Source organism: Argiope bruennichi, chromosome 1 (assembly GCF_947563725.1).
Source record: "Argiope bruennichi chromosome 1, qqArgBrue1.1, whole genome shotgun sequence".
Lineage (NCBI taxonomy): Eukaryota > Metazoa > Arthropoda > Arachnida > Araneae > Araneidae > Argiope > Argiope bruennichi.
The window spans coordinates 23,245,672-23,266,704 of NC_079151.1; the positions used below are offsets into that span (position 1 = coordinate 23,245,672).

At 27.1% G+C, this 21,033-nt stretch overlaps 1 protein-coding gene across 2 annotated transcripts in view; it reads left to right on the forward strand.

The window, feature by feature from the left end:
- Positions 1 to 21,033, forward strand: part of LOC129963110 (receptor-type guanylate cyclase Gyc76C-like) — a 426,844-nt gene that overhangs the window by 290,864 nt on the left and 114,947 nt on the right. For both annotated transcript variants that reach the window (XM_056077187.1, XM_056077197.1), the window contains 2 exons: positions 12,217 to 12,325; positions 18,503 to 18,661. In XM_056077187.1, the coding sequence (XP_055933162.1) occupies positions 12,217 to 12,325; positions 18,503 to 18,661 (268 nt within the window). The remainder of the gene's footprint in view (positions 1 to 12,216; positions 12,326 to 18,502; positions 18,662 to 21,033) is intronic.

A 21,033-nucleotide genomic window follows, 5' to 3' on the forward strand; every position in this document is an offset into this window, starting at 1 on the left:
ACAATCCACCATTATCTATGCGGCAAATGTTATAGGCTATATCACGAGGTCCAGTAAGATATTCTTTAATTGATAATGATATTAATTTATTTAAATGTAACTGATATTTTGGAACAGAATTTAGCTGTAACACTTATATAGATATTCTGTATAGAGGAAATAATTTATAGAATAAAACTAATTTTATTTCTTAGTATTTGTTGTATCACTTAGAAATGCGTTGAAATATTTATTAAGTCATTCACCTACTATGTTTTAATTTACGGTTTATTTTACATTCATTTACATTTTTTTTGCACTGATTAGATAAATTTACATTTTTTACATTTGTGTTATTACTTACTGAAATATTTGATTGCAAACAAATATGAATATTAAATATGAATACAAATATGAATATTTGATTAATAAAATTTAAATAACACATTCAAAATTTTTTCTTTGTAATTTTCCCTTTATAAACGGTTTTGCGTTGTAAATAAAATACCGTTTGTATTAACTTTGATGACCATTGAATAAAATTTGATTAACTTTGAATAAAATAAGACGCTTCATTTGTTAAAGAACTCTCTGAAAATGTAAAAGAAATGTCTGAAATCTTGACTTACAATTCAGATCTTTCTGAGATATGAAATTCAGTCTGAATTTTAGATTATATTTGAAATGTAGTTCATTTCAGCGATGGATCTTTTCTGTTCTTTATCCAAAAGAAAAGGAAAAATTTAAAGAATGTCGAGGTCTAGAACGAAAAAGAGCATTTCACAAGAAAGAGGAGGATTACTGGGGAAATTATGGGGGCTGAGCCCGTCCTGAAATAGCATCATTCGTATTTCCATAATTTCTGTAGGAGAATTTTGAGCAGATTCGTAGAAAGAGGCCATAATGTTTTGAGATGTTAAGAAAGGCTTTCATCTTAACATTAATGCTTCTGCAGATGTTCTGGAAAAAATCGTATTTTTTACTGATAAAATAGAAATAGTGTTAAGAGAAAATGGTTCGGTCATGTAAATATATGGTGGAAGAATACATGGAATTACATAAAACGTCATTTATATTAACAATGAAATTATAGAGTAGAAAATATTGCTGTTCATCAATGAAAAAATCTGATAACTTATTTATAGAGCATAAAATTCAGAATTTACATTGGAAAATATTATAAATTCTAGAAAGGCAGGTTTCCTTTCAGGAATCGTAAATTAATGCAATTTTTTAAAATTATAGTATCAAATAATGGTTGGTGTGATATTATTTGCATAATAAACATCGTACCATCCGTAAACCTCCATCCAATTCATAGTAAAATTAATAAAAAAATGTACAAAGAATATTTGATTCTAGATGGTTTTTATTTACTTTGCTGTTACTCATGCAAAATTAGTTCGTCTAGAAACCTTTTTTTTTTATGCTTTATGTTATATTTAACGTTAATGCCGTTACTTTATTCAAGTCATGAGAATTTTCACAGCACATTTCGAAAACCTTAAAATCTCATCAATTATTACTTACTTGTGTTGATATTTTCAAAATGATTATATTTGCTTAGTTTTATATTTTTCATTTATTAATGCTTTTTTTTTTTTTTTTTTTAGAAATGCTTATTTCACTTTTTGTCTCGGGTTTCTAGGGATTATGTTTTTGTATCCCTATTTCTACCTTTATTACTTCAGTAGTAAAAGTTTTGGAATGTTAAGCATTTGCATATTCTCAATGATAATACACTATTTTAATAATTCGAAAACTTTATTGTTTGCTAATAGATTTGTGAAACAAGAATTTGATTCCGTTCCACCTATATGAGAGTTTGAGAAATAATAGATGTTAAGATTAAAAAAAGAAATCTTCTGATGTCTTGTACATTAATAAAAGGGCATGTTTAAAGGCTATTTTTAAACAATCAGATTTGTAGTAAAATTTTTCTGGCAAATGATAAGTCATGAATATTATCTCCCTGTCCAAACAAAAGATGGCTGAAGGTAAAATGTAGGATAGTCTAATTTAGAAAAAACAATAATTTTGCCGAGGTATTTTTTTATATAGAAATTTGACACGTTCTTACTGGCTCATGCCTAAAGCACTTTAAGGAACTAAAAATAACAACAAAACAAAATAAACTGAACTTTCTTGTGAAAATCTTAAAATAATCTTAAATTAAAAAAAGCAAACAACTAGCTTTCAAAAGAAACAAAAAATGTGTTAAAAATTAGTGTTATTTTTAAATTTAAGTTAGGTTTTGTGTCAGTACATAAACTATCATCCTATAAGCTTCTTAATTATTTTGTAGTACAATCTTCAAAGAATTTCTATTTTAGCCTCTCTTTGTTAGATAAATTTTAGAAGATGTTATGAAGGAAAGATGCATCCAGAAATTCGATATCTAAGGATGAAGAAAAAAAGATTTTTCTTTCACCTCGTAAAAATAGATATCGAATGAAACCTGTGACTGGCCAAGAATGGATCCAATCAGAGAAGCGCCTGACATGCGAAGCAGAGTCAGACAGAAACGAAGAATTTAGTAGGATTATCCACCCTTTCCTAGCTCTGGTATCGGGTTTTGTATTCTCGATGTGTCCCGCATATCTGTCGCCCGCTCTGTATCTACTTGGATGTTTTCAAAGCATATGATTGATAGCATTTGACAGTATGTCGAATTTCGGAAGAATTTCGAGCATCTTATATACATGAAAATGCTTGTCGCATATATCAAATCTTGGGAGAGACAAGCTAGACACGGGCATAAAAATTTATATTATCGGATATTGATGTTTTTATCTATAATATGTCCGACTGGGAAGGAATTCGATAGATTTTTGTTCGAATATAATTTCGATAAATGTGTTTTCGTACCTTTTGTTTCGGGTTTTGCTGATATTAAATATTTTGATTCTCTGCGTTTACAAATATTTCTGGAGTAAAATAATCACAAGAATTCTTTTTATTTTTGGTATTGATGCATAAATCGGAAAACAAACTGTTTTATGAAAATTCATATCTAGTATGACATGTACTAGGTTCCGGAGTTTAAAATGAAAATAATAATAATAATAATAATGATTATATGAAATATTGTGTGAAAAGTAGATCACATGTTCGAGATGCAATTCTTACGATAACCTTTCGCATTTGCAAACCTAGTAGATGTCAAATTTGGAGTTGTATGCTAAATATGCACCCTACGCTTTAGTGCAGAAGTTTACAGAAGCGTGATGATTATGTTCTAGATCTTGTCATCTAAGCATGGTTAAAAATTACTCTGCTCATCGTAAAATACTCTTTTTTTTGCCCCTCAAATCGGGACTTTTATCGATAGTAAAAATAAATTTCGCTTATAAACTCTTTATAGCGTTATGTGACAGCTTTGTTCAAATCGTTTCAAATGTTTACAAAATCTAAAATTAAAACTTAAATCAATTCTTAAACATTTGAATCAATTTTAGATACACGCAATTCTATACAGTTCTTATGCATTTCTTCTAAATTCTATACAGTTCTTTGCATTTCTGATTCGAAATACCTGTTAGTAAATTGATTGGAAGCTCGCTCGCCATGAGATTGGTAAAGATACGTTTGCACAAATATTTCAAAAATTAAATGAAATATTTCTACACGCTTTTATAGTTTGAATTGTATTAAATAGTTCATTATTTATATTACTAGGTAACTTATTGTGAACTGTACTATTAGGTACGAGCGAGTAGATTTATTTTGTTTGAACAATATTTTCTTAGTTATGTGAAGTACTAGTTTTTATATAAGAAATCTACTATTATTTCTAATATTAAGTTCTTCATGTGTTGTACACATTCGTTTTATTTTAAAATTTTCATAATATTAGAATTTCTTATTTAACTATTTGCTGAAAGTTATCATGCCATGGGATATTTTGTCATTTTTTAGAAGTTGAGTTATGAAAAGTTAATACGTTGTTCCATTTTTTTTTTCTTTAGACCAACACAGGTTTATTATTTTATAATTTATTTTCCTTTACATTTTTAATACCTAAAATTCTTATGTAGTATTAAATACTTGTTGGAGTGATATACCATTTTGTTGGTGTTGTGCGTTACGATATCATCCTCCTTTCCTGATCACGTTTCAAAATTATCTAATTTCGCACCAATTAGGCATCGTGTGACTTCAAAACTGGACATTAATATCATTTAACTAAACTGTATTATAAAATATTATAATAATATCCTTAATGAGAATGACAACCAGTTATTTTCAGTAATATATATATGGAATTGAATTTTAGTTGATGCCAATCAACTTATCTCTTTTAATACACTGTGAGCAAGTTTCATGTGCCATAAGTGATAAGTTTCATGTGCCATAAGTACAGCTGTTGCAGTATATGAATGCAATTAAATTAAAATCTTATACTATAAAAGACCAATTCTTGTATATGTATAAATATATTTCGTACATCTCAGAAGTGGCTCTAATGATTTGGATTAAATTTTGCATTTAGATACAGTTTTGCTTTTTAAGTTTATCTATGTAGATGTCTTTCTTTCCTGAAAAAAAAACGATTTTACACGAAAAAGCATTTTTAATAACTCAATTTTGACATGTGACTACATGACCTGCATAAGCGTATCAGAGATGGAGAAGTGGTTTGGGCTTCGGACTCCCATGCATTTTTCTCATGTTCGGTCTTGCTCTTGCAATTCAATTAGATGTCGCTTTTGCGATTTTAGAAAAAAAAAAAAAAAAAACTACCGAGTCTCCCAGGTACTAAATTATTGTCAGAGATTAATGATAATGGTTCCGTCAAACTATATTTCATAAAGTATCTAATCAAATTATATTTCATAATTTTTTTTTGTTCCTGGATTTTTTCCTGTTTATATTGAATTAGACATTTGGTACAATGCCGCCTTGCTAATATCATATGGAATTATAGAAAGTGGGTGCTGACGTGGTTGTTGTCCTCTTCATTAGGTTGGGTGGTGAGTTTTTATAACACAAAAGTTATATATGTTAGACTACACCAAGCATATGGTAAGAAAGTTTCATGATGAAATATAGAATATGGTTACTGAACGTAGTTTCAAAATTAAAGTTCCAACGAAAATTGGCCTCATTAGCTCTTGAACACAGAGCATTAATCTTTCTATATTAACATTGTAAAATAAGGGTGGAATATTGTGACAAATTATAAGCGTCAAAGCCTAAAAGAGAAGCGAATTTCTTTCAACATTCACCACGCGCAAGCAAGAGAAAAAGAAACTTTCGTGACTGAAATTTCAGATATCGAGTTTCAGATAAAAAAAACACGTGTCTCCTCTTCTAATTAAATGTTCTTTTGTCTTTTCTGCGCCAACAGGTTCACTTTAATTAACTTCTGAAAAAAGAAGATAGAAGACAAAAAAAAAAAAAAGAGTAAAATTATGTGCAAAGAAAAAATCGTATTTCCGCCATTTCTTCGTATTGGCATTATTAACAAGGGAGGAAATATTCAGCTGCGCATCTCTTCCCTCAGCCTGAATAGCTGCCCCTATGTAGCAGCTTTTTGTATTCAGAAATGAAACGAAATTATTTCGCTCCGTAGAATTTCCTTTCGTTTCCTGTTTCGTTTGGGAACGGGGAAATGGAAGTTCGTTTCTGAAACGATGTATTTCTCTTTCATAGAAGAACGTGAGCTTTAAATTACAGAAAGCTTTTCTTTGAAATCTGTTATTCTTCAGAGAATTTTTTTAAGAATATGTTTTCCAATCATGTTTTATGAATTTTACAGTTGCATCATTCTTGATAATTTCTGTTCGGTATTTCTGGCTGAGAAAATGTGAAGAAGTCAATTTTAATATTGAGTTCATATTGTGCACACATTTTCAATTGTATTTCATTTGTAAATAGGAATGACAATGTACAAATGTCTATAAAGTTGATGATTAACATGATTGCAGTTACTGAAGAATGCAAATGTTTTCAGAATGATGGCTTGAGATATTACGGCTGAGATTTACTGAATGTCTTCAGAATGGTGACTTGAGATATTACTTCTGAAATTTACTGAATGTCTTCAGAATGAGGGTTTAAGATTTACTGAAGAATGCAAACGTTTTCAGAACGATAAAGATTTACTGAAGAATGCAAATGTCTTCAGAATAACCGCTTAAAATACTGCTGTGGAGGGGAAGTTTGGAGAGTGAGATTCATTCGTAGGCGACATCTTTATCGTTTGACCATGGACCAAAGTTACAAAGTACGTTCTAAATAAATACTAGACCACTTCACATTGTGGATATAAATCATGCAAATAAATTACGAATTATAAAATTTCGATTTCAAATTATATATATATAATTTGTTCGAGAAATTTTAATTTGATATTCCTAAAATACAAACTGAAATTTTTTTTTAATTTAGTCATTTTTTACTTGAATTTGTGATTGGTTTTTGTTTACTTCCTTTATTTTATAAATTCAAAAGGTTGCGATTGAAGAGTAAATTTTCCTTTATTTTATAAATCCAAAGGTGAAGGTTGAATTCACCAATAGTATCTGTTTCACAGCCCATTTGGGAATGTTTTTTCCTTAATAGTGAATAATGTTTATTTCTTGATCAATTAATAAAAAATTTCAATATTGAGATGAAAACTCAACAAATAATCAGAACCGCTTCATTCATTTGCGAATTGAATGAGAGTTGTTAAATTTGTGATTTTATTATTATTACAAGTATTTTTGTCTTTTAATTTTGAGTGTTGTCACTGCTTGTCTTCCTTGCTTGTTATTTTATCATTTACAAGTATTTGGTTGAGTATTAATGAAGTATTTAAAAAAGCGCGCCAAATGACTTGCCGCATTAAAAAAAAAAATCTTTTTATAAATTCATTTTTTTTACGTTGTCCAATATGCTAAACTTCATATGCAACAAATATGTTACAAAATAGAGTTTAAAAATGAAATTCTACATCTTCTCGACATTTTCCCTGAGATATATAAAGGGAATACTTATATTTTGATGCTTGTTTAAAGATTATTCGAACTTCCCTTACCAATATTTTTGTTTTCTTTATACATAGTTTAGTAGAACGTCATTCGGGAAAAAAATTTATCTAAAGCTTGGTCTAGACAACATATATTCTATCTATAAACGGGAAAAAATAGACTGTTTACCCTGACTATTATTTTTTGAAAATATCAATTGTGCAACAAGAAAGAATTTTTTGTTTTGTTGATGGGAACGCATTATTTTTGAATTTATTTCATGATCCATCCATCAATAAAATAGAGTAGCAGTATCCGAAAAAAAAAGTTATATTACTGGACTGAAAAAAAATGCTTAACTATACATGGATTAAAAATGAAATATTTACTTACTACTTTTAAGTTAGAAATAATGCATTATATTGTATTAAATTTAAAATAATTTGACTCATTTTTGATATTCTTGAAACTTATTATCGACATCATATTAGTCTCTATTTTAAAGGCTTTTTTGGATATTTATATTTCTAATATTTCGGCACAGCTAAATGTTGTCCAAAGTTCATAAGAAATTATTCTCCTGTCTTTAATTAAAACAGAATATTGACAAGCAAGTTAATCATTCTTAATCTGGCATTGGAATATCAATATTTGCTTTTACCATCTCGTTTATTATATTCCAATAATTTATTTTGCTATTTTGTCAATAGTTGTCTCTATATTTGTGGAAAGAAAAATAGAAATCGATATATTTCAGCACAAAATAATTCATTATCCCGGATATTTTTAATTTGTAATACATAACAAATATAAATTACTAATCAACAAGTATTATTTAACATGTAATAGAAAAACAAAATGTTTTATTTAGTTCTCTGTTAAAGATAATAAAATATTTATTTCCCAATAAAATACTTTGTAGTATAATCACTTCTATTATTTATATATCTCTCCCTCGTAAAAATGCGTGAGCTTTTTTCTTCTCAGAGCTCAAATCGAAAAAAGGGAGAAACAGAGAAAAAAGATAGATACCAGGGTATATTATTATTCTATTTTATGGAAATTGTATTCCAAAAGTAAAAATATTTCTATCTTATGAAAGAGAAAGTAATATATTTTTACTAAAAATAGCTATGCATTTCAAAAATAAAACCATGCGATATCTGAAAAGTAACACCTGTCCAGGAATAAAGAACATTTGTTAAATGCTTGCATTTTGTCTTACATTATTTTAAAACTTGGCTTTATGACAGCAATTTATTTAATACTAAAACTTGCATCAAACAGCCTGACATAAAGTTGGATTCATTCAGAATTTTGTCTATTGCATTTGAGGCATTATTTTTGAAAGAAAACTGCGAAATAAAAACATAGATTTGGTACTGGCATATATGAATAAGATTAAGTTACAGAACGTATGACGAAATGTTTCTTCTATATAATTTTCAATTGTTAAGTTAAAAAATCAGTTATAAAAGAACAGAATAATTTTAAAAATACAATTATTTTTCATTCAATTTATTGAAAGTTAGCAAAATCTTGCAACCAAAAACTTAAAGTGTGCAGTAAATTTAACGTGTAATGAAAACGGTGCGTAAGAACTTATTAATGTTAAAAAATAATCAATAATATAATTATAAAAAGAACTTATTTATTAATATAAATCAAATAACCGAGGAAATATTTCAAAATTGTATAGTTAATAATTAAATACACTTAAATGAATGTATTAAGCATCTTCAAACATTTAAAATTTATCATCTGTAACTTTTTTTATATTGCTTCTCTAACACATACATTTGCATTATATATATATGATAACTACGGAGACTCTGCCTTGGTTATATACAAGATGACTTCAGCAGGATTTTTAGAATCTATATATATTATTTTTCTAGTCTTTTTCATTTTTCTAGTCTTTTGATTTTATTATTTGAAGAGTAATGAAAAATAGCATACATTTCTTTATAAATACTGAGCGACAATTTTGTAATATTTTCATATTACTCAATTACTAGTTGCATTTGGCGACCAGCTGATTGAGAGGGAATTTTGGTTATTTTTGATTCCAATTCAATTATTTAATTATAATTTCATGTCCATGATTCTGTTGAATTGTCAGACATTAAAACCATGATTGTCGTGCATACGTTCTGTTCATTGCGTACATGAAAAAAAAATATGGAACTGTTCATTTTTTTGTTAAAAAAAACAACATATGGAATTGTTCATTTTGCGTACATGAAAAACAGGCATGGAACTATTCATTTTGTGTACATGAACATAACTGTAAGACATGGACATCAGCCCCGTGACATCATAGCGCTATTAAAAACACAGATGTGTAGCTTAATCATCTTCTAAACTTCACAATAATATAACTTTTAATATTCTTGTAAACTGCGCAGATATCAACCAGAATTATTCTAATATCTATTTAACAGAATCCTATTTATTTTCCTACTAATATTCAAATATTTTCTTAATATTTATATTAACAGAATCCTTCAGGTGATTAAATATTTGACGATACCAAAAATTTTTGTTGAAGACAATTTATTTTTAAAAAAATTTAATTTTTTGAAATTTAAGAATTTTTTTACACAACTATTAAATTAATATCATAAGATATTTGAAAAATTTGAAACTGACTAAAATTCAGTTTTCTGCTACAATGCTGACAGATGTTCTTGTGAAAAAATGCTCGAATTCAGCTAAATTTTTAATAATTGAAATTCTAATTTAAATTTTTTAAAAAGTACTTCGAGATTCACAATTCCAAGCTCTAAGATATATATGTTCCAAATTTGGTAGCTATTGGTCGAATGGTATGACTTGAAAGGCGCCACTACACCAATTATACACGCATTTACTTTTATTATCGGTAGAGATAGAGATATACACTTAAATAATTGGCATGAAGAATAAATATATGAAATAAATTCGCGTGCATTATTCATCAGAATCGAATGAAAAATGATAAAGAGTAGCAATGGCTTTTAAAACATTTCTATAGCCGATTGCGTAAGGCTCTTTTAACGTACATTTATCAAAATAAAATTAATAATAATATTTAAGTGAAGATTGTGCATAAGTCGATTCTTAACATCTGTATCTCAAGCCAAGGAAAATGTATTATAATATTTCTTGGATATTTAAAACAATGTCTGATAACATAGTAAGACTGAAATTTCAAATTAATATTTTGATCACGAGATACAAACTGAGTTTTTATAGTGGAAGATCTCTTACATAAATGTTATTAAAAATTTTAACGCTAAAAATTAAAATAAAAAGCATTGAGGTTTAAACTGGAAGTAGAAGTTATTCGTAACAAAGAAGAATTCCTTATATGTGCAGATTTTTAACTCTTATGTATTTATTGGGATGACTTCTGTATATACACTGCAGAATTTAGCACCTCTCTAGAGTTTTCCAGTGTTTAAATAGGTCATTTATATGCATTATTTTGGACATAGTTTTTAAATTCATCTGCAACTCAACTCAAATCCTTTGAGAATTTTCAATTTGGCACAGAAAAATTTCATTAATCTCTTTGTTTAGAGTGAAAAATTTCTTCAGAGTACAATCTTTTGACTCAGTACTGAATTCTTCAGCTGCATATGTGCAATAATAAAGAGCATTTTATTATGAGAGCATTTTTTGGAAGTGAGTGATATCGAATACGTAGTTTTAGAATTTTTAAGAGTGGGATTTCAGACATTCTATCTCTGCAGATAATTTATTCGCGAATGTGGAATTTGAAAATAAATAAATAAATTATAAGATAATATATAAGTAACGATAAAAATTAAAAATTGTAAATAAGAAAATATTCTTCTTACTTACGTAATAAATTTTAACTTTGTACTTCGAAAATGTACTTGCGGTTAAATAATAAAGAAGTAAATTTTTAAAAACAAGAATGAAAAAAAAATCAAGAAACCTAAAAATAATCTTAAAATTCAATATTTAATTAAAGATAGTTAAAAATTAGCAATTGTTTAGCTAAAAAATTGCTTGGTTAAAATCTATGTATATCAAACCAATCCGATAATTATTATTTTTATAAGCAAATAATTAGACTGTATATATATATTTAAAACAGCGGCCCTTAAGTATGTAATATCCTCACAATTATAATCCTCGTGCCCCAATCGGTGATAATTTTATAATTAAAACATATCAGGGAAAAATTCCAAGAGATGTTTGCAACTATTTATGAATTAACGCTAGAACTACCGATGTTAAATATAAATCTAGTTTTACCACACCCATCAAATTGACTGGTTTTTGATCATCGTGACTTTCATTATAACTTTTGACTTAGTTTTTTAAATAAAAGAATATAATTTACCAAAAACAACATTTAATAATTCATTAATAATTAATAAAAAAAACAAGGAAAACAGTTTGTATTTGCATTTATAGGATATCCAGTTAGAGCTTTAGTTCTAAATTGATCATAAAAAATCATAATTAGAATAAAATAGATTCCATTATAACGCCTGTCGAACACTTTGTATCCATCAATATAATTTCATATGAAAAATGTAATTCAAATTTTTCCAGGAAATGTCTAACAGCGATATATAAATTAGTATAAATACGCATAGATGATCTATAAAATGTTATAAACATTGAAATTTCTAAAGCCGTCACTTTGATGGGTCTTGGTATAAACAGGTATAGATCATATGTTGATTATGGAAGTTAAAACATCTAAGTGGAAATTGAATAGGAATATGTAATTATTCTTATATTTTCTTAAAAGTTGTCATAAAGTTCTAGAATAATATATAAATCATATTAAAATTTTTAAGCATGAAATGTGAAGACAGTCAAAATGACGGTTTTGGTAGTTCTTGTGTTAAATTAATGGTGTGGAATGTATTATCCTAAAAAAAATGTAACACTGTTAAAAAATTTGAGGAAAAGTTAAGCTTTCTCAAGCACTTCCATAAGCTTAAATATATATATAATATATATATATATATATATATATATATATATATATATATATATATATATATATATATATATATATATATATATATATATATATATATATATATATTTAATTGAATTCTTTTGCCCCACCACTCACACAATTCCCGATAAAAAGAATTTTTTTTCTTCTTTTTTTTCATTTCTATCTCGAGTCCCACTATTGTCTCTATCTATATTCGACTTTCCCTTTCTTCGATTGAGGAGAGCGTGTAAACCGGTTGAAGACTACAGTTCCCATAATGTTTACCTGGTTTTTCGTTTCTATTTTTAGGAATTGGAAATACGAACAAGAAATCGATGGTTTGCTCTGGAGATTAGAACTGGAGGACATCCAAGGCTGTGGCCAGGAAGGGACCTGCCTCGTACATTCTGCTAGTAAGGTAAGGTGGTGTTTTATCCCCTAGTAAGTAAAAAATAGAAAAACGGGAAATAAGATTTTACGGCCTAGAGACATGAAAAGGTAAAGCTATGCATTTGGCTCCATATTTTTCTGTTTAAATCCTTTAAAATAAAATATGGTTGTGTACTTTATATAACCATTTGTGTCTCATAAAATTCTATCTTAAGAAAATCCAATAATATTTTATCTTCGTATTAGAAGAAAATACGAAGCATAGCTTGAGTTATGTAGTTGCGATTTTCAGATGTAATTTATTTGAATTTGATATTATTAAAACATCGTTCTTTAAAAGTTTGAAAGAAGAAAAAAAATATTTTTAATAAGTTCTGTCTTTGTCCGTTATTAATCTTTTAAAAGTGGTTTTATATTTTTTATATTATTTTAAAAAATGTTTTCAATTTTCATTTGTGACCCAGTAGCTTATTTTAAAACTGTTATTTTTTAGCATAATTACGCGAAAATGCCATAATTGTTTTTAAAAATTTTATTCTAAGTTGTTTGGATCAATTAATTATAGCTGAAAAAATTATAATGTCTTCATTATATGCACATTTGCATAGTCAGATTATCATTTCTAAATCTCTTTTAATATTCAACATTTTAAAAAAAGCTTCCAATTTCTGTGACGAACTGATATCTAAAAAAAACTGGCATACATTTTTTGATAATTTATGGGATTTTCGTCAATTCGTCCTCATATGTACCACATACTTTCATGCATGACTTTATTAGTTCTGAAGGTAAGATTTACTTCAATTTTACTTTGAGTTTTTTTATCTATAAAGTAAACCATAAAGGAAGCAGTATAGTTTTTCTAGCATTTCTCTTGCATATTTGTTTATTAATATTTCACTTTCTTGAATTCGATGCCTGCTACTTTGGTGACTTGGCATTATTAGTAACGTTGGAAACCTGTAGCAGCGCATTAAAGCAGATATCAACTACAAAGATTTTTTAAAACCATTTTTGAGTGTTCATAAAAGTTGTATTTTGTACAAATAAATTCTCTTGTCGCAACGCAATAATTTTTTTTGGGGGGGGAGGCAAAAAATTTTTGTTTGAAATCATGCAAGTTAGGTACCGTAATATGACACATAAAATAATTTAAAATTGCTAAATATTTAAAGTAACAACCAAGAAATTATTTTTACTGCCATTTTTACTTGAAATTTTCCTCAGATTCTCGATAGCAGTAATATTTTTACCATAAACATTTCCAAAATAATATTTTTTTCTTAAAAAAAAAAAGTCGTCTGTCAATTTGGCAAGTTTTCATTTTTTTTTTTTTTTTTAAATCTGAAAACACATGGTTCCTTTTGTCAAAACTTAGTTCTGCTTTTCTTTTCAACACATTTAATTTTAGCGACACAGATGGACATTCCTCGTTCAACATATTTAATGTAGTATTTGCCAGTCGTTGTAGATATTATCTTCTAAAGAGCTTTTATGTATTGTTGGTCGTATAAACAATGTATCTTTTGACGTATGGATACTTTATACTTTTAAAACGACAAAGGAAAGAAGATGCAACAAAAAAATAATCTCTGAAATTTAATTAATAGATTTGAAGAGTTTTAATATATTAACACCTAGTATTCCAAATTTTGTCAAAAAGAGATGTAAGGGTAACAGATGCCATGCTTTCGTAGCATTCTATGATAAAAATTATAAAATGAAATTTTTCTCTTGTGTATCTCACATACAAGCGTGCCTTCTGGGAAGGTTAATAGAGATAACGAATTGTGTAATATTATTTTAATTCCAATGTTTTTCAAAATAACAGGAATAACTTAATAAAATTTGTTAATTATAATATCTAATTTCCTGGAATAAAATTACTTAATGTAATAGTATGCAGAGATATTTAGCATAATTCCATTAATCGAAAAATATTAATTTATTTTAAAAAGCATATACTCTTTGAGAGCTACTGATATTCAACCTTTTCTATCTATCTACTTGATATTTAAATAGGAAAATATTAAAACCACCTCAATTGATTGTAGCCAAATAGTGGCGTAATTTATCAGTAATTGAATCAAATCTCTTTCAATTATTATCATGAAGAGTTCCAAAATCGTGGTTATTAATTAAATAAATAATATCAAATAAAAGCTTATTGGGCTTCCACTAATATATCTTCGAGATATTTCAGAATTATTTTATTACTTCTTCTCTTAAAAGCTTACAGATTTGTTTTAAAAATCCACGAATTAGCGACAAAATTCTTTTTATAAATAGTTTCATCAGAATATGATAAATTAAGAAGTGAATTATTCCCATCGGATTCAAATTCTACCCACAGAATCAATTAATATATTATTAAGAGAAATGTTTGTTACACTTACAATTAATTAATACAGTTAAAATGAATTTTCAGATCCAGAAACACTTGTCGACTTATTTCATTTAAATACCGCAACTATTATTGGCTAGGTATTAACGATACTTTTGATAAGTATCCTAACGATAATGGAAATAAATTTAAAGTATTTCTGATTCGTATTTAGTCAAGAAGCCATAATTCAAATTTCTTGGTGAATATTTTTACTTTCTTTTTTATGTGAAGTAATGAAATTTAATCGGATTGGACACAATTTTATTTTCAACTTTAATAACCTTCCGAATAAATCATAATTTATTATTATTATTTTTTTTTACTTTTCATTAATATTTCTCTAAAATTATTAAAATTTATTTCTAAGAAAACTTTTGGACCTATGTTATATCTTTTTCATTTTATTGAAAGAATATTTTTGTTGAACCCTTTATATTTAGTAACTCTTTTTTGAATTTTGTATTTGCTAATTGAATTTCAGTCTAGTTTTCTTTATCTATTTCGATTTTTCTGAAAAAATATTAAAAAATTAAATTGACGTAAAAAGTTTTCTGCGTTTATTTATTTTCGGAATAAAAATTCTCAAAGACTGAAAAATTCCATTTCCTTTGATAATGAGCTTCATTTGATAAAATATGCTTTTTATATCAAGAAGGAATATTTTTTTTATTTACAGTTAAAGTCATTTAAATAAAAGTTTGCTTTTAGCAGATTTGGCAAACATTTTTAGAATTTTTATTTTGTTTTGATAAATGAAATTTCCCTGAATAAATTTATTTACCTTTTTTTGGAGTTTCCTCTGTAATGATATAAATTCTAAAATAAATCGTTTTCGAAAATTAAATATTTTCTTTAAATACAAGAATTCTGAGAAATTTAGCTCTTTAAAAAATTATATATAACTCTTTTTTATTTAAATTTTTTATTTGATGATAAATTACCTAGTATTTTTTACTATAAAATTTCTATATTTCTAATTTCTGTAAATTGGTCATAATTCTTGATTATTTTCTAAACATTCGTTTTTCTAACCTTAGTGAATGCGTTATGCACATTTCTACACATTCACTAAGTTATGAATAAGATTGATCCCTAAAACATCCAAATGTCACAATAAAAATCTTATCCTTTTTGATATAATGTCATGACTGAATTATGTATCGAACTACATAATTCTTTATATTAGAATCTATGATGAAGTGAAACTGATAATTTTTTAAAAAAATGATTTAAATTCCTCTGATAAACTCTTTGGTATTAATACATATCTTAAAAATGCGATTTTTTAATTAATACGTTAGAGAAATCCGTGGTTAAGGAAATAAATTTTGCTGTCTGATTTGACTGCTACCAGTGAATCGATGTCGACAGATAAGGTATCGGCACTGAATCCGGATAGATCAATGTTTGAAACCTTATGGAGAATGATTTGCAGTCCTGATATTTCACAAAAGCTGTGTTGTTTTGTTTGGAGTAATGAAAGAACAATAAAGATTCAATAACATTCTTGTTGACAAAACATTATCTTTTTTTTTTATGTCTAGATGACATATATTGAAGAACGTTCAGACACAGAATAAGCAAGAATACAAAACAAAGAATAGCTACTAGAACAAGTAATTTTGGAAAAACACTTAAAGAAAATTTTATGTTGGTACAGCACCTCACATATTTTTCTGCCGCCATCTTGGTACACGTTAAATCAATCGACATCCAATGTCTTTTTTCTAGTGTGACTCGGTTCGAAAGTTACACAGAGAGAAAATCCCAATATCGATTTTGTTACAGATCTCGACTTAAAGTTAAGCAGTCCGTCCCAAAATGGTCCTCGTGTTGCTATAAAATAGTACACAAATGTAATTTAACTAAAGTTAATCTTACGTCATGGTATTACATCGGTAAAGAGTCATTAATTTTAGTTTGTTTCATACATTATATTAACCTCATGGTAAACTTGCTGAAATATATAAAAATGAGTCATATTCTAATCCCATGAGAGAGCTTAAAATTATGGTGGCAGCTCAGGTCTCCTCCTCTTTATCCAACTATGATTAAAATTTATTTGACCCATCCTGAAAATATTTATTTTGCATCAAAACGGTGTTTACAATGCATAATTTAATATAGATCTAAAGTTCTAATCAACGGTTAATGCATAATGCATAATTTAATATAGATCTAAAGCTCTAAGCAAATCTAATCCACGTCAGATTTCTAATTAAATCGCGTTTTAAATTCTTTCGTGTTTAAAGTATTCTGCTTTACATTGTTCAATGAATTATATTTTTATCAATATCATTTACCGTTTCTTATTTAATTTTCTATAATTTAATTTAATTAAATACAAGCATTATTACTGGAGAACCAACTTGTAACTATTCATTTTATTAAAAATTATTTTAATTGAAAATGCAATAAACACATTGTGTTTTCAGAAACAAAAATTACAATATGAAGAAACAGAATTGCTTTAAAAATGAATAATGAAACTTTTGATTTTTATCTGATTATCAACTATTATATCGAAAGAGAAAATAATGTTTCATAATTTTAATCTAAAGCATTTCTCCACTTTTATAAAATTAGACATCATCGGAATGTTCTTTATTCACAAAATCGTTGAAAACATTTTTAATCAAAAATATATTAATTAATGTTTAATTATGTATCAAGATAGCTAGTTTCTTTTTACTAAATTCGGTTTCTGGAGAAAGCTGATCTTATAAATGGCTTGTTGGCAAATTCGACATTCAAGATATAAAGATAAATAATTAAAACCTTACTTTAATATAATGATGCGACAATGTATTATACACTTAATTTCCTTGAAAAATGTTTAAGAAAAAAATCATTTTCTAATCAACATGCAAATTTTGCATTTCTGAAAGAATTTTCTGAAAACATTTGTCTTGCTTGTCAGTAATAACTTCCAAAGAAAAATGAGAGAAGGAAATTTATTCGATGCCGAAAAAGAGCGATATATTTTTTTTGTGTGTATTCTTGAAATATTGTTGCCATTCTCGAGAGTATTAACGTGGAAAAATGGTATATTGTTCCTAACTGGAAAAATTTCTTGATATACATTGTACATTGTATGTCAAGGGATGTACATTTTTTGTCAGACCATTTGATATGATCACTTTATCATACATTCTCTAGGGTGCAGTATTCAACAGAGTTTGTTTATAAATATTAAACTTTATTAATCATTTCTCTGGTTGTATATCAATGTATTCCTTATATCAATAATTTGTAAATTGAATTTCTTTCGACCCATGATTTATTGTGTTTACTTTAAAAGAATCTAGAATTTTGCACATTTTTCAAAAGAAGACGTTCTCTTTTATTAATGAATTGGCTCTTTTTTTTATTATTATTTTCCGGTAATTTGTAATTTTGATAGGTAAGCAACTTGCGATGATTTGTGTCTTATCTTTACTAATAATAAGAATGAATGTAAGTGTGTGTCTATGTATGTGAGTGTTAGGACTCTATAGTCCACACTGTTTGCCCTAAAGCTACTACACTCGGCATATTATATATTAAATGATGGAAATGTGCAATTTCGGAACTTTTTTTTTGAAATTTTATTCAGCAATTTAATTACTAAAAAATTAAACAGAACTTAGGCTTATCTTTTCAATGATATCTTTTATTGCCGTATATATTTCTTTCCAGTCAGCGAGCAAAGTTCCTCGAAGTCTGAATGAATAGTGAAACCTTTTATTGTCTAAAGATAATGAATGACATTCTTCATAACCTGGTCAGATTTGGTAAATGCATTAACAATTGATATATAATTTCGTGTGTATATTTCAGATGAGTCTGGTGAGCCACGTGTCTATTGAGTCGAAAATGATGGAACAGATCTTTACTCGCACCGCCGTTTACAAGGGAGCCATTGTGGCTTGCAAGCAGCTGAGGTTCAGCAAAAAGATAGTCGATATTTCACGGAAAACCAAGAAAGAGATGAAAATAGTAAGTTTTTATTCTTTAATCCCTTGTATATAAAGTACTGTTATAGTTTAAAATTTCGAGTTTTAGATGAATCTCAGAATATTGTGGCGTAGATGAAGTTAGCGCAGATAAACCGTGTTTTAACTAACTAAAGTCAAAGATGGCACTCGCTAATCTCAATTCGAGACATCTGTTTTTATCTTCAAGATGCAATAACTTGAATATCCCATATTTAGAAAGATACAGAAATTATAAGAACATTCTAGAACAAACGAGAAATAACAGAAAGTAAATCAATAACAAAACAAATTGTAGGAAACTTGCCAGCAGTCAGACGACCTTGCGAACTCTCGGTTTCTGTTCATAACATTCTACCACTGAGACATTCAGTTCGCGCCACGTTAGAACAAGTTTCTTTACAATATTAAAAATACATTTTTGGAATTAAATTAGGTGTTCCTAAATTAATATATGTGTAATAATTGTGTGTGTTTGAACAGAATGATTTAGGAACGTAAAAAAGTAAAAAATAAAGATTTGTTAATTAAACATTAAAATTGTAAATTTGTTTCAAACTTTGAATCTTCTCGATTGGAAGACTATTCGTAGATTCATGCATGAGTATGTGAAAGAGATAACACAAAAATACATCAACATTAATGAATGAAATTGGACTGTGACATTTATGCCAAATTAATTGATGAGTAACCAACAATCAATGGGCATCCAAATCCATCAACGAGTTAAGAATCTCCCTACCTTTGTATCATTTTTTGAGTAAACGTATTTACTGAAAATTTCGACATGCTGTGTTGATGGAATTTGAGATGTGCTCTTTGTATAAAATTCATTTATTACTGCAAATTTGCTAAAAAGTAGACTGTCTGGAGATTTATATTTACAATTAAATTACGATTATTATTATTTCGATTACGATTATATTAATTACGATTACGATTATTTCACGATTAAATTAAATATTCAAAGAAAATATGTTTTTATAAGAAACAAAACATTTTAAATTTTCTTAAAAAACTTAAGTTTTAAAAACACACTAAATTGTTTTTGAAAAAAATATGTGTTATATTTTGCTGAGTAGTTTCTTAATCTAGGGATAGTGTATTTTCGTCAAACATATTTCGTATGATACAACGAAATTATACTAAACATTTTAATACTTATTGATTTGAATGTAATTGAGAAAAAATTTAAATTTTTAAAAACCCACCAAAATGTTTCTGAAAAAAATATGTGTTATATTTTGCTGCGTAGTTTATTAATCTAGGAATAATGTTTTCATCAAAGTATGGTACAGCAAATTTATGCTAAACCTTTTAATGTTTATCGATTCAAAGTTAGTTTGGGGAGATTTCGAATGTAATTGAGAAAAATACATTCAAACAAATATTGGCAGTGGCATTTATTTGCAAATGTGTTTATTTAGAAATTTTAAATGTAGTTTTCAGTAATGTATCAAAGTTTAGACACGAATAGATATCAATGCATATAGTTCGTTCATTATAAAACAGGATACTGCATTGTTACCTGAAAGTTTAGGCTCATTAACTCACTTTTTTTTTAGCTAAATAGAGGAACTTTTTATTAACTGATAAAATTCGGAACTTTCGATGTCTATGAATAATTTATTAGATACACTCATCCTGAAGCGAGCTCAACCATTAGGATAATTAAATTGGAAAATAAAGTAACTAACAATGAAAAAAAACTTTAGTGATTAAAAATGACGTGAAAGTTACTTATAGACCGTTATAAAAGTTAACGTTCATTACTTTTTTAAGTTAGAGCGCTGAACTCTCAGGTCTTTTACTAAAATCTTCATTACCTGCAGGTAGATTAGCATATGCATGCAACTAAACCTTCTGATTTTAATTAATTAATTGCTTAGATCTAAACTGCAATTGTTATAATTTTTGAAATATATATTAATTTTCTTAAAAAACATTTATTGAAATATAGCATAATGCATTTTAAAATATATTAAGGATTGATTATTTTTTTAATTAATAATAGACGTCGATATTTATTCTGATTGAAATTTCTTAATAAACTATATTTCATAAAACAAAATAGGAATAGTAATTGCAATGTTTCATGTCGCTTGTAAAATTCTGTCCATATTCCTTTGTAAATATTATAGGAGGTTATAAAGTTATGTAACTTTAAATAAGCTGTATAACTTTTAGCAGAACTATTTTAACTCACAATGGATAGAAAGTAAAAACTAAACTATTTCATTTTTCTTAAATAATTAATAAAACGCATAATCTCAACAGTTGATAGATACTATAATATTTTATTACAGAGCTTTCATTTTCTAATTATTATATGAGACAATTATACTGCATGTAAAAACTAACTTTTAATTGAAAGTA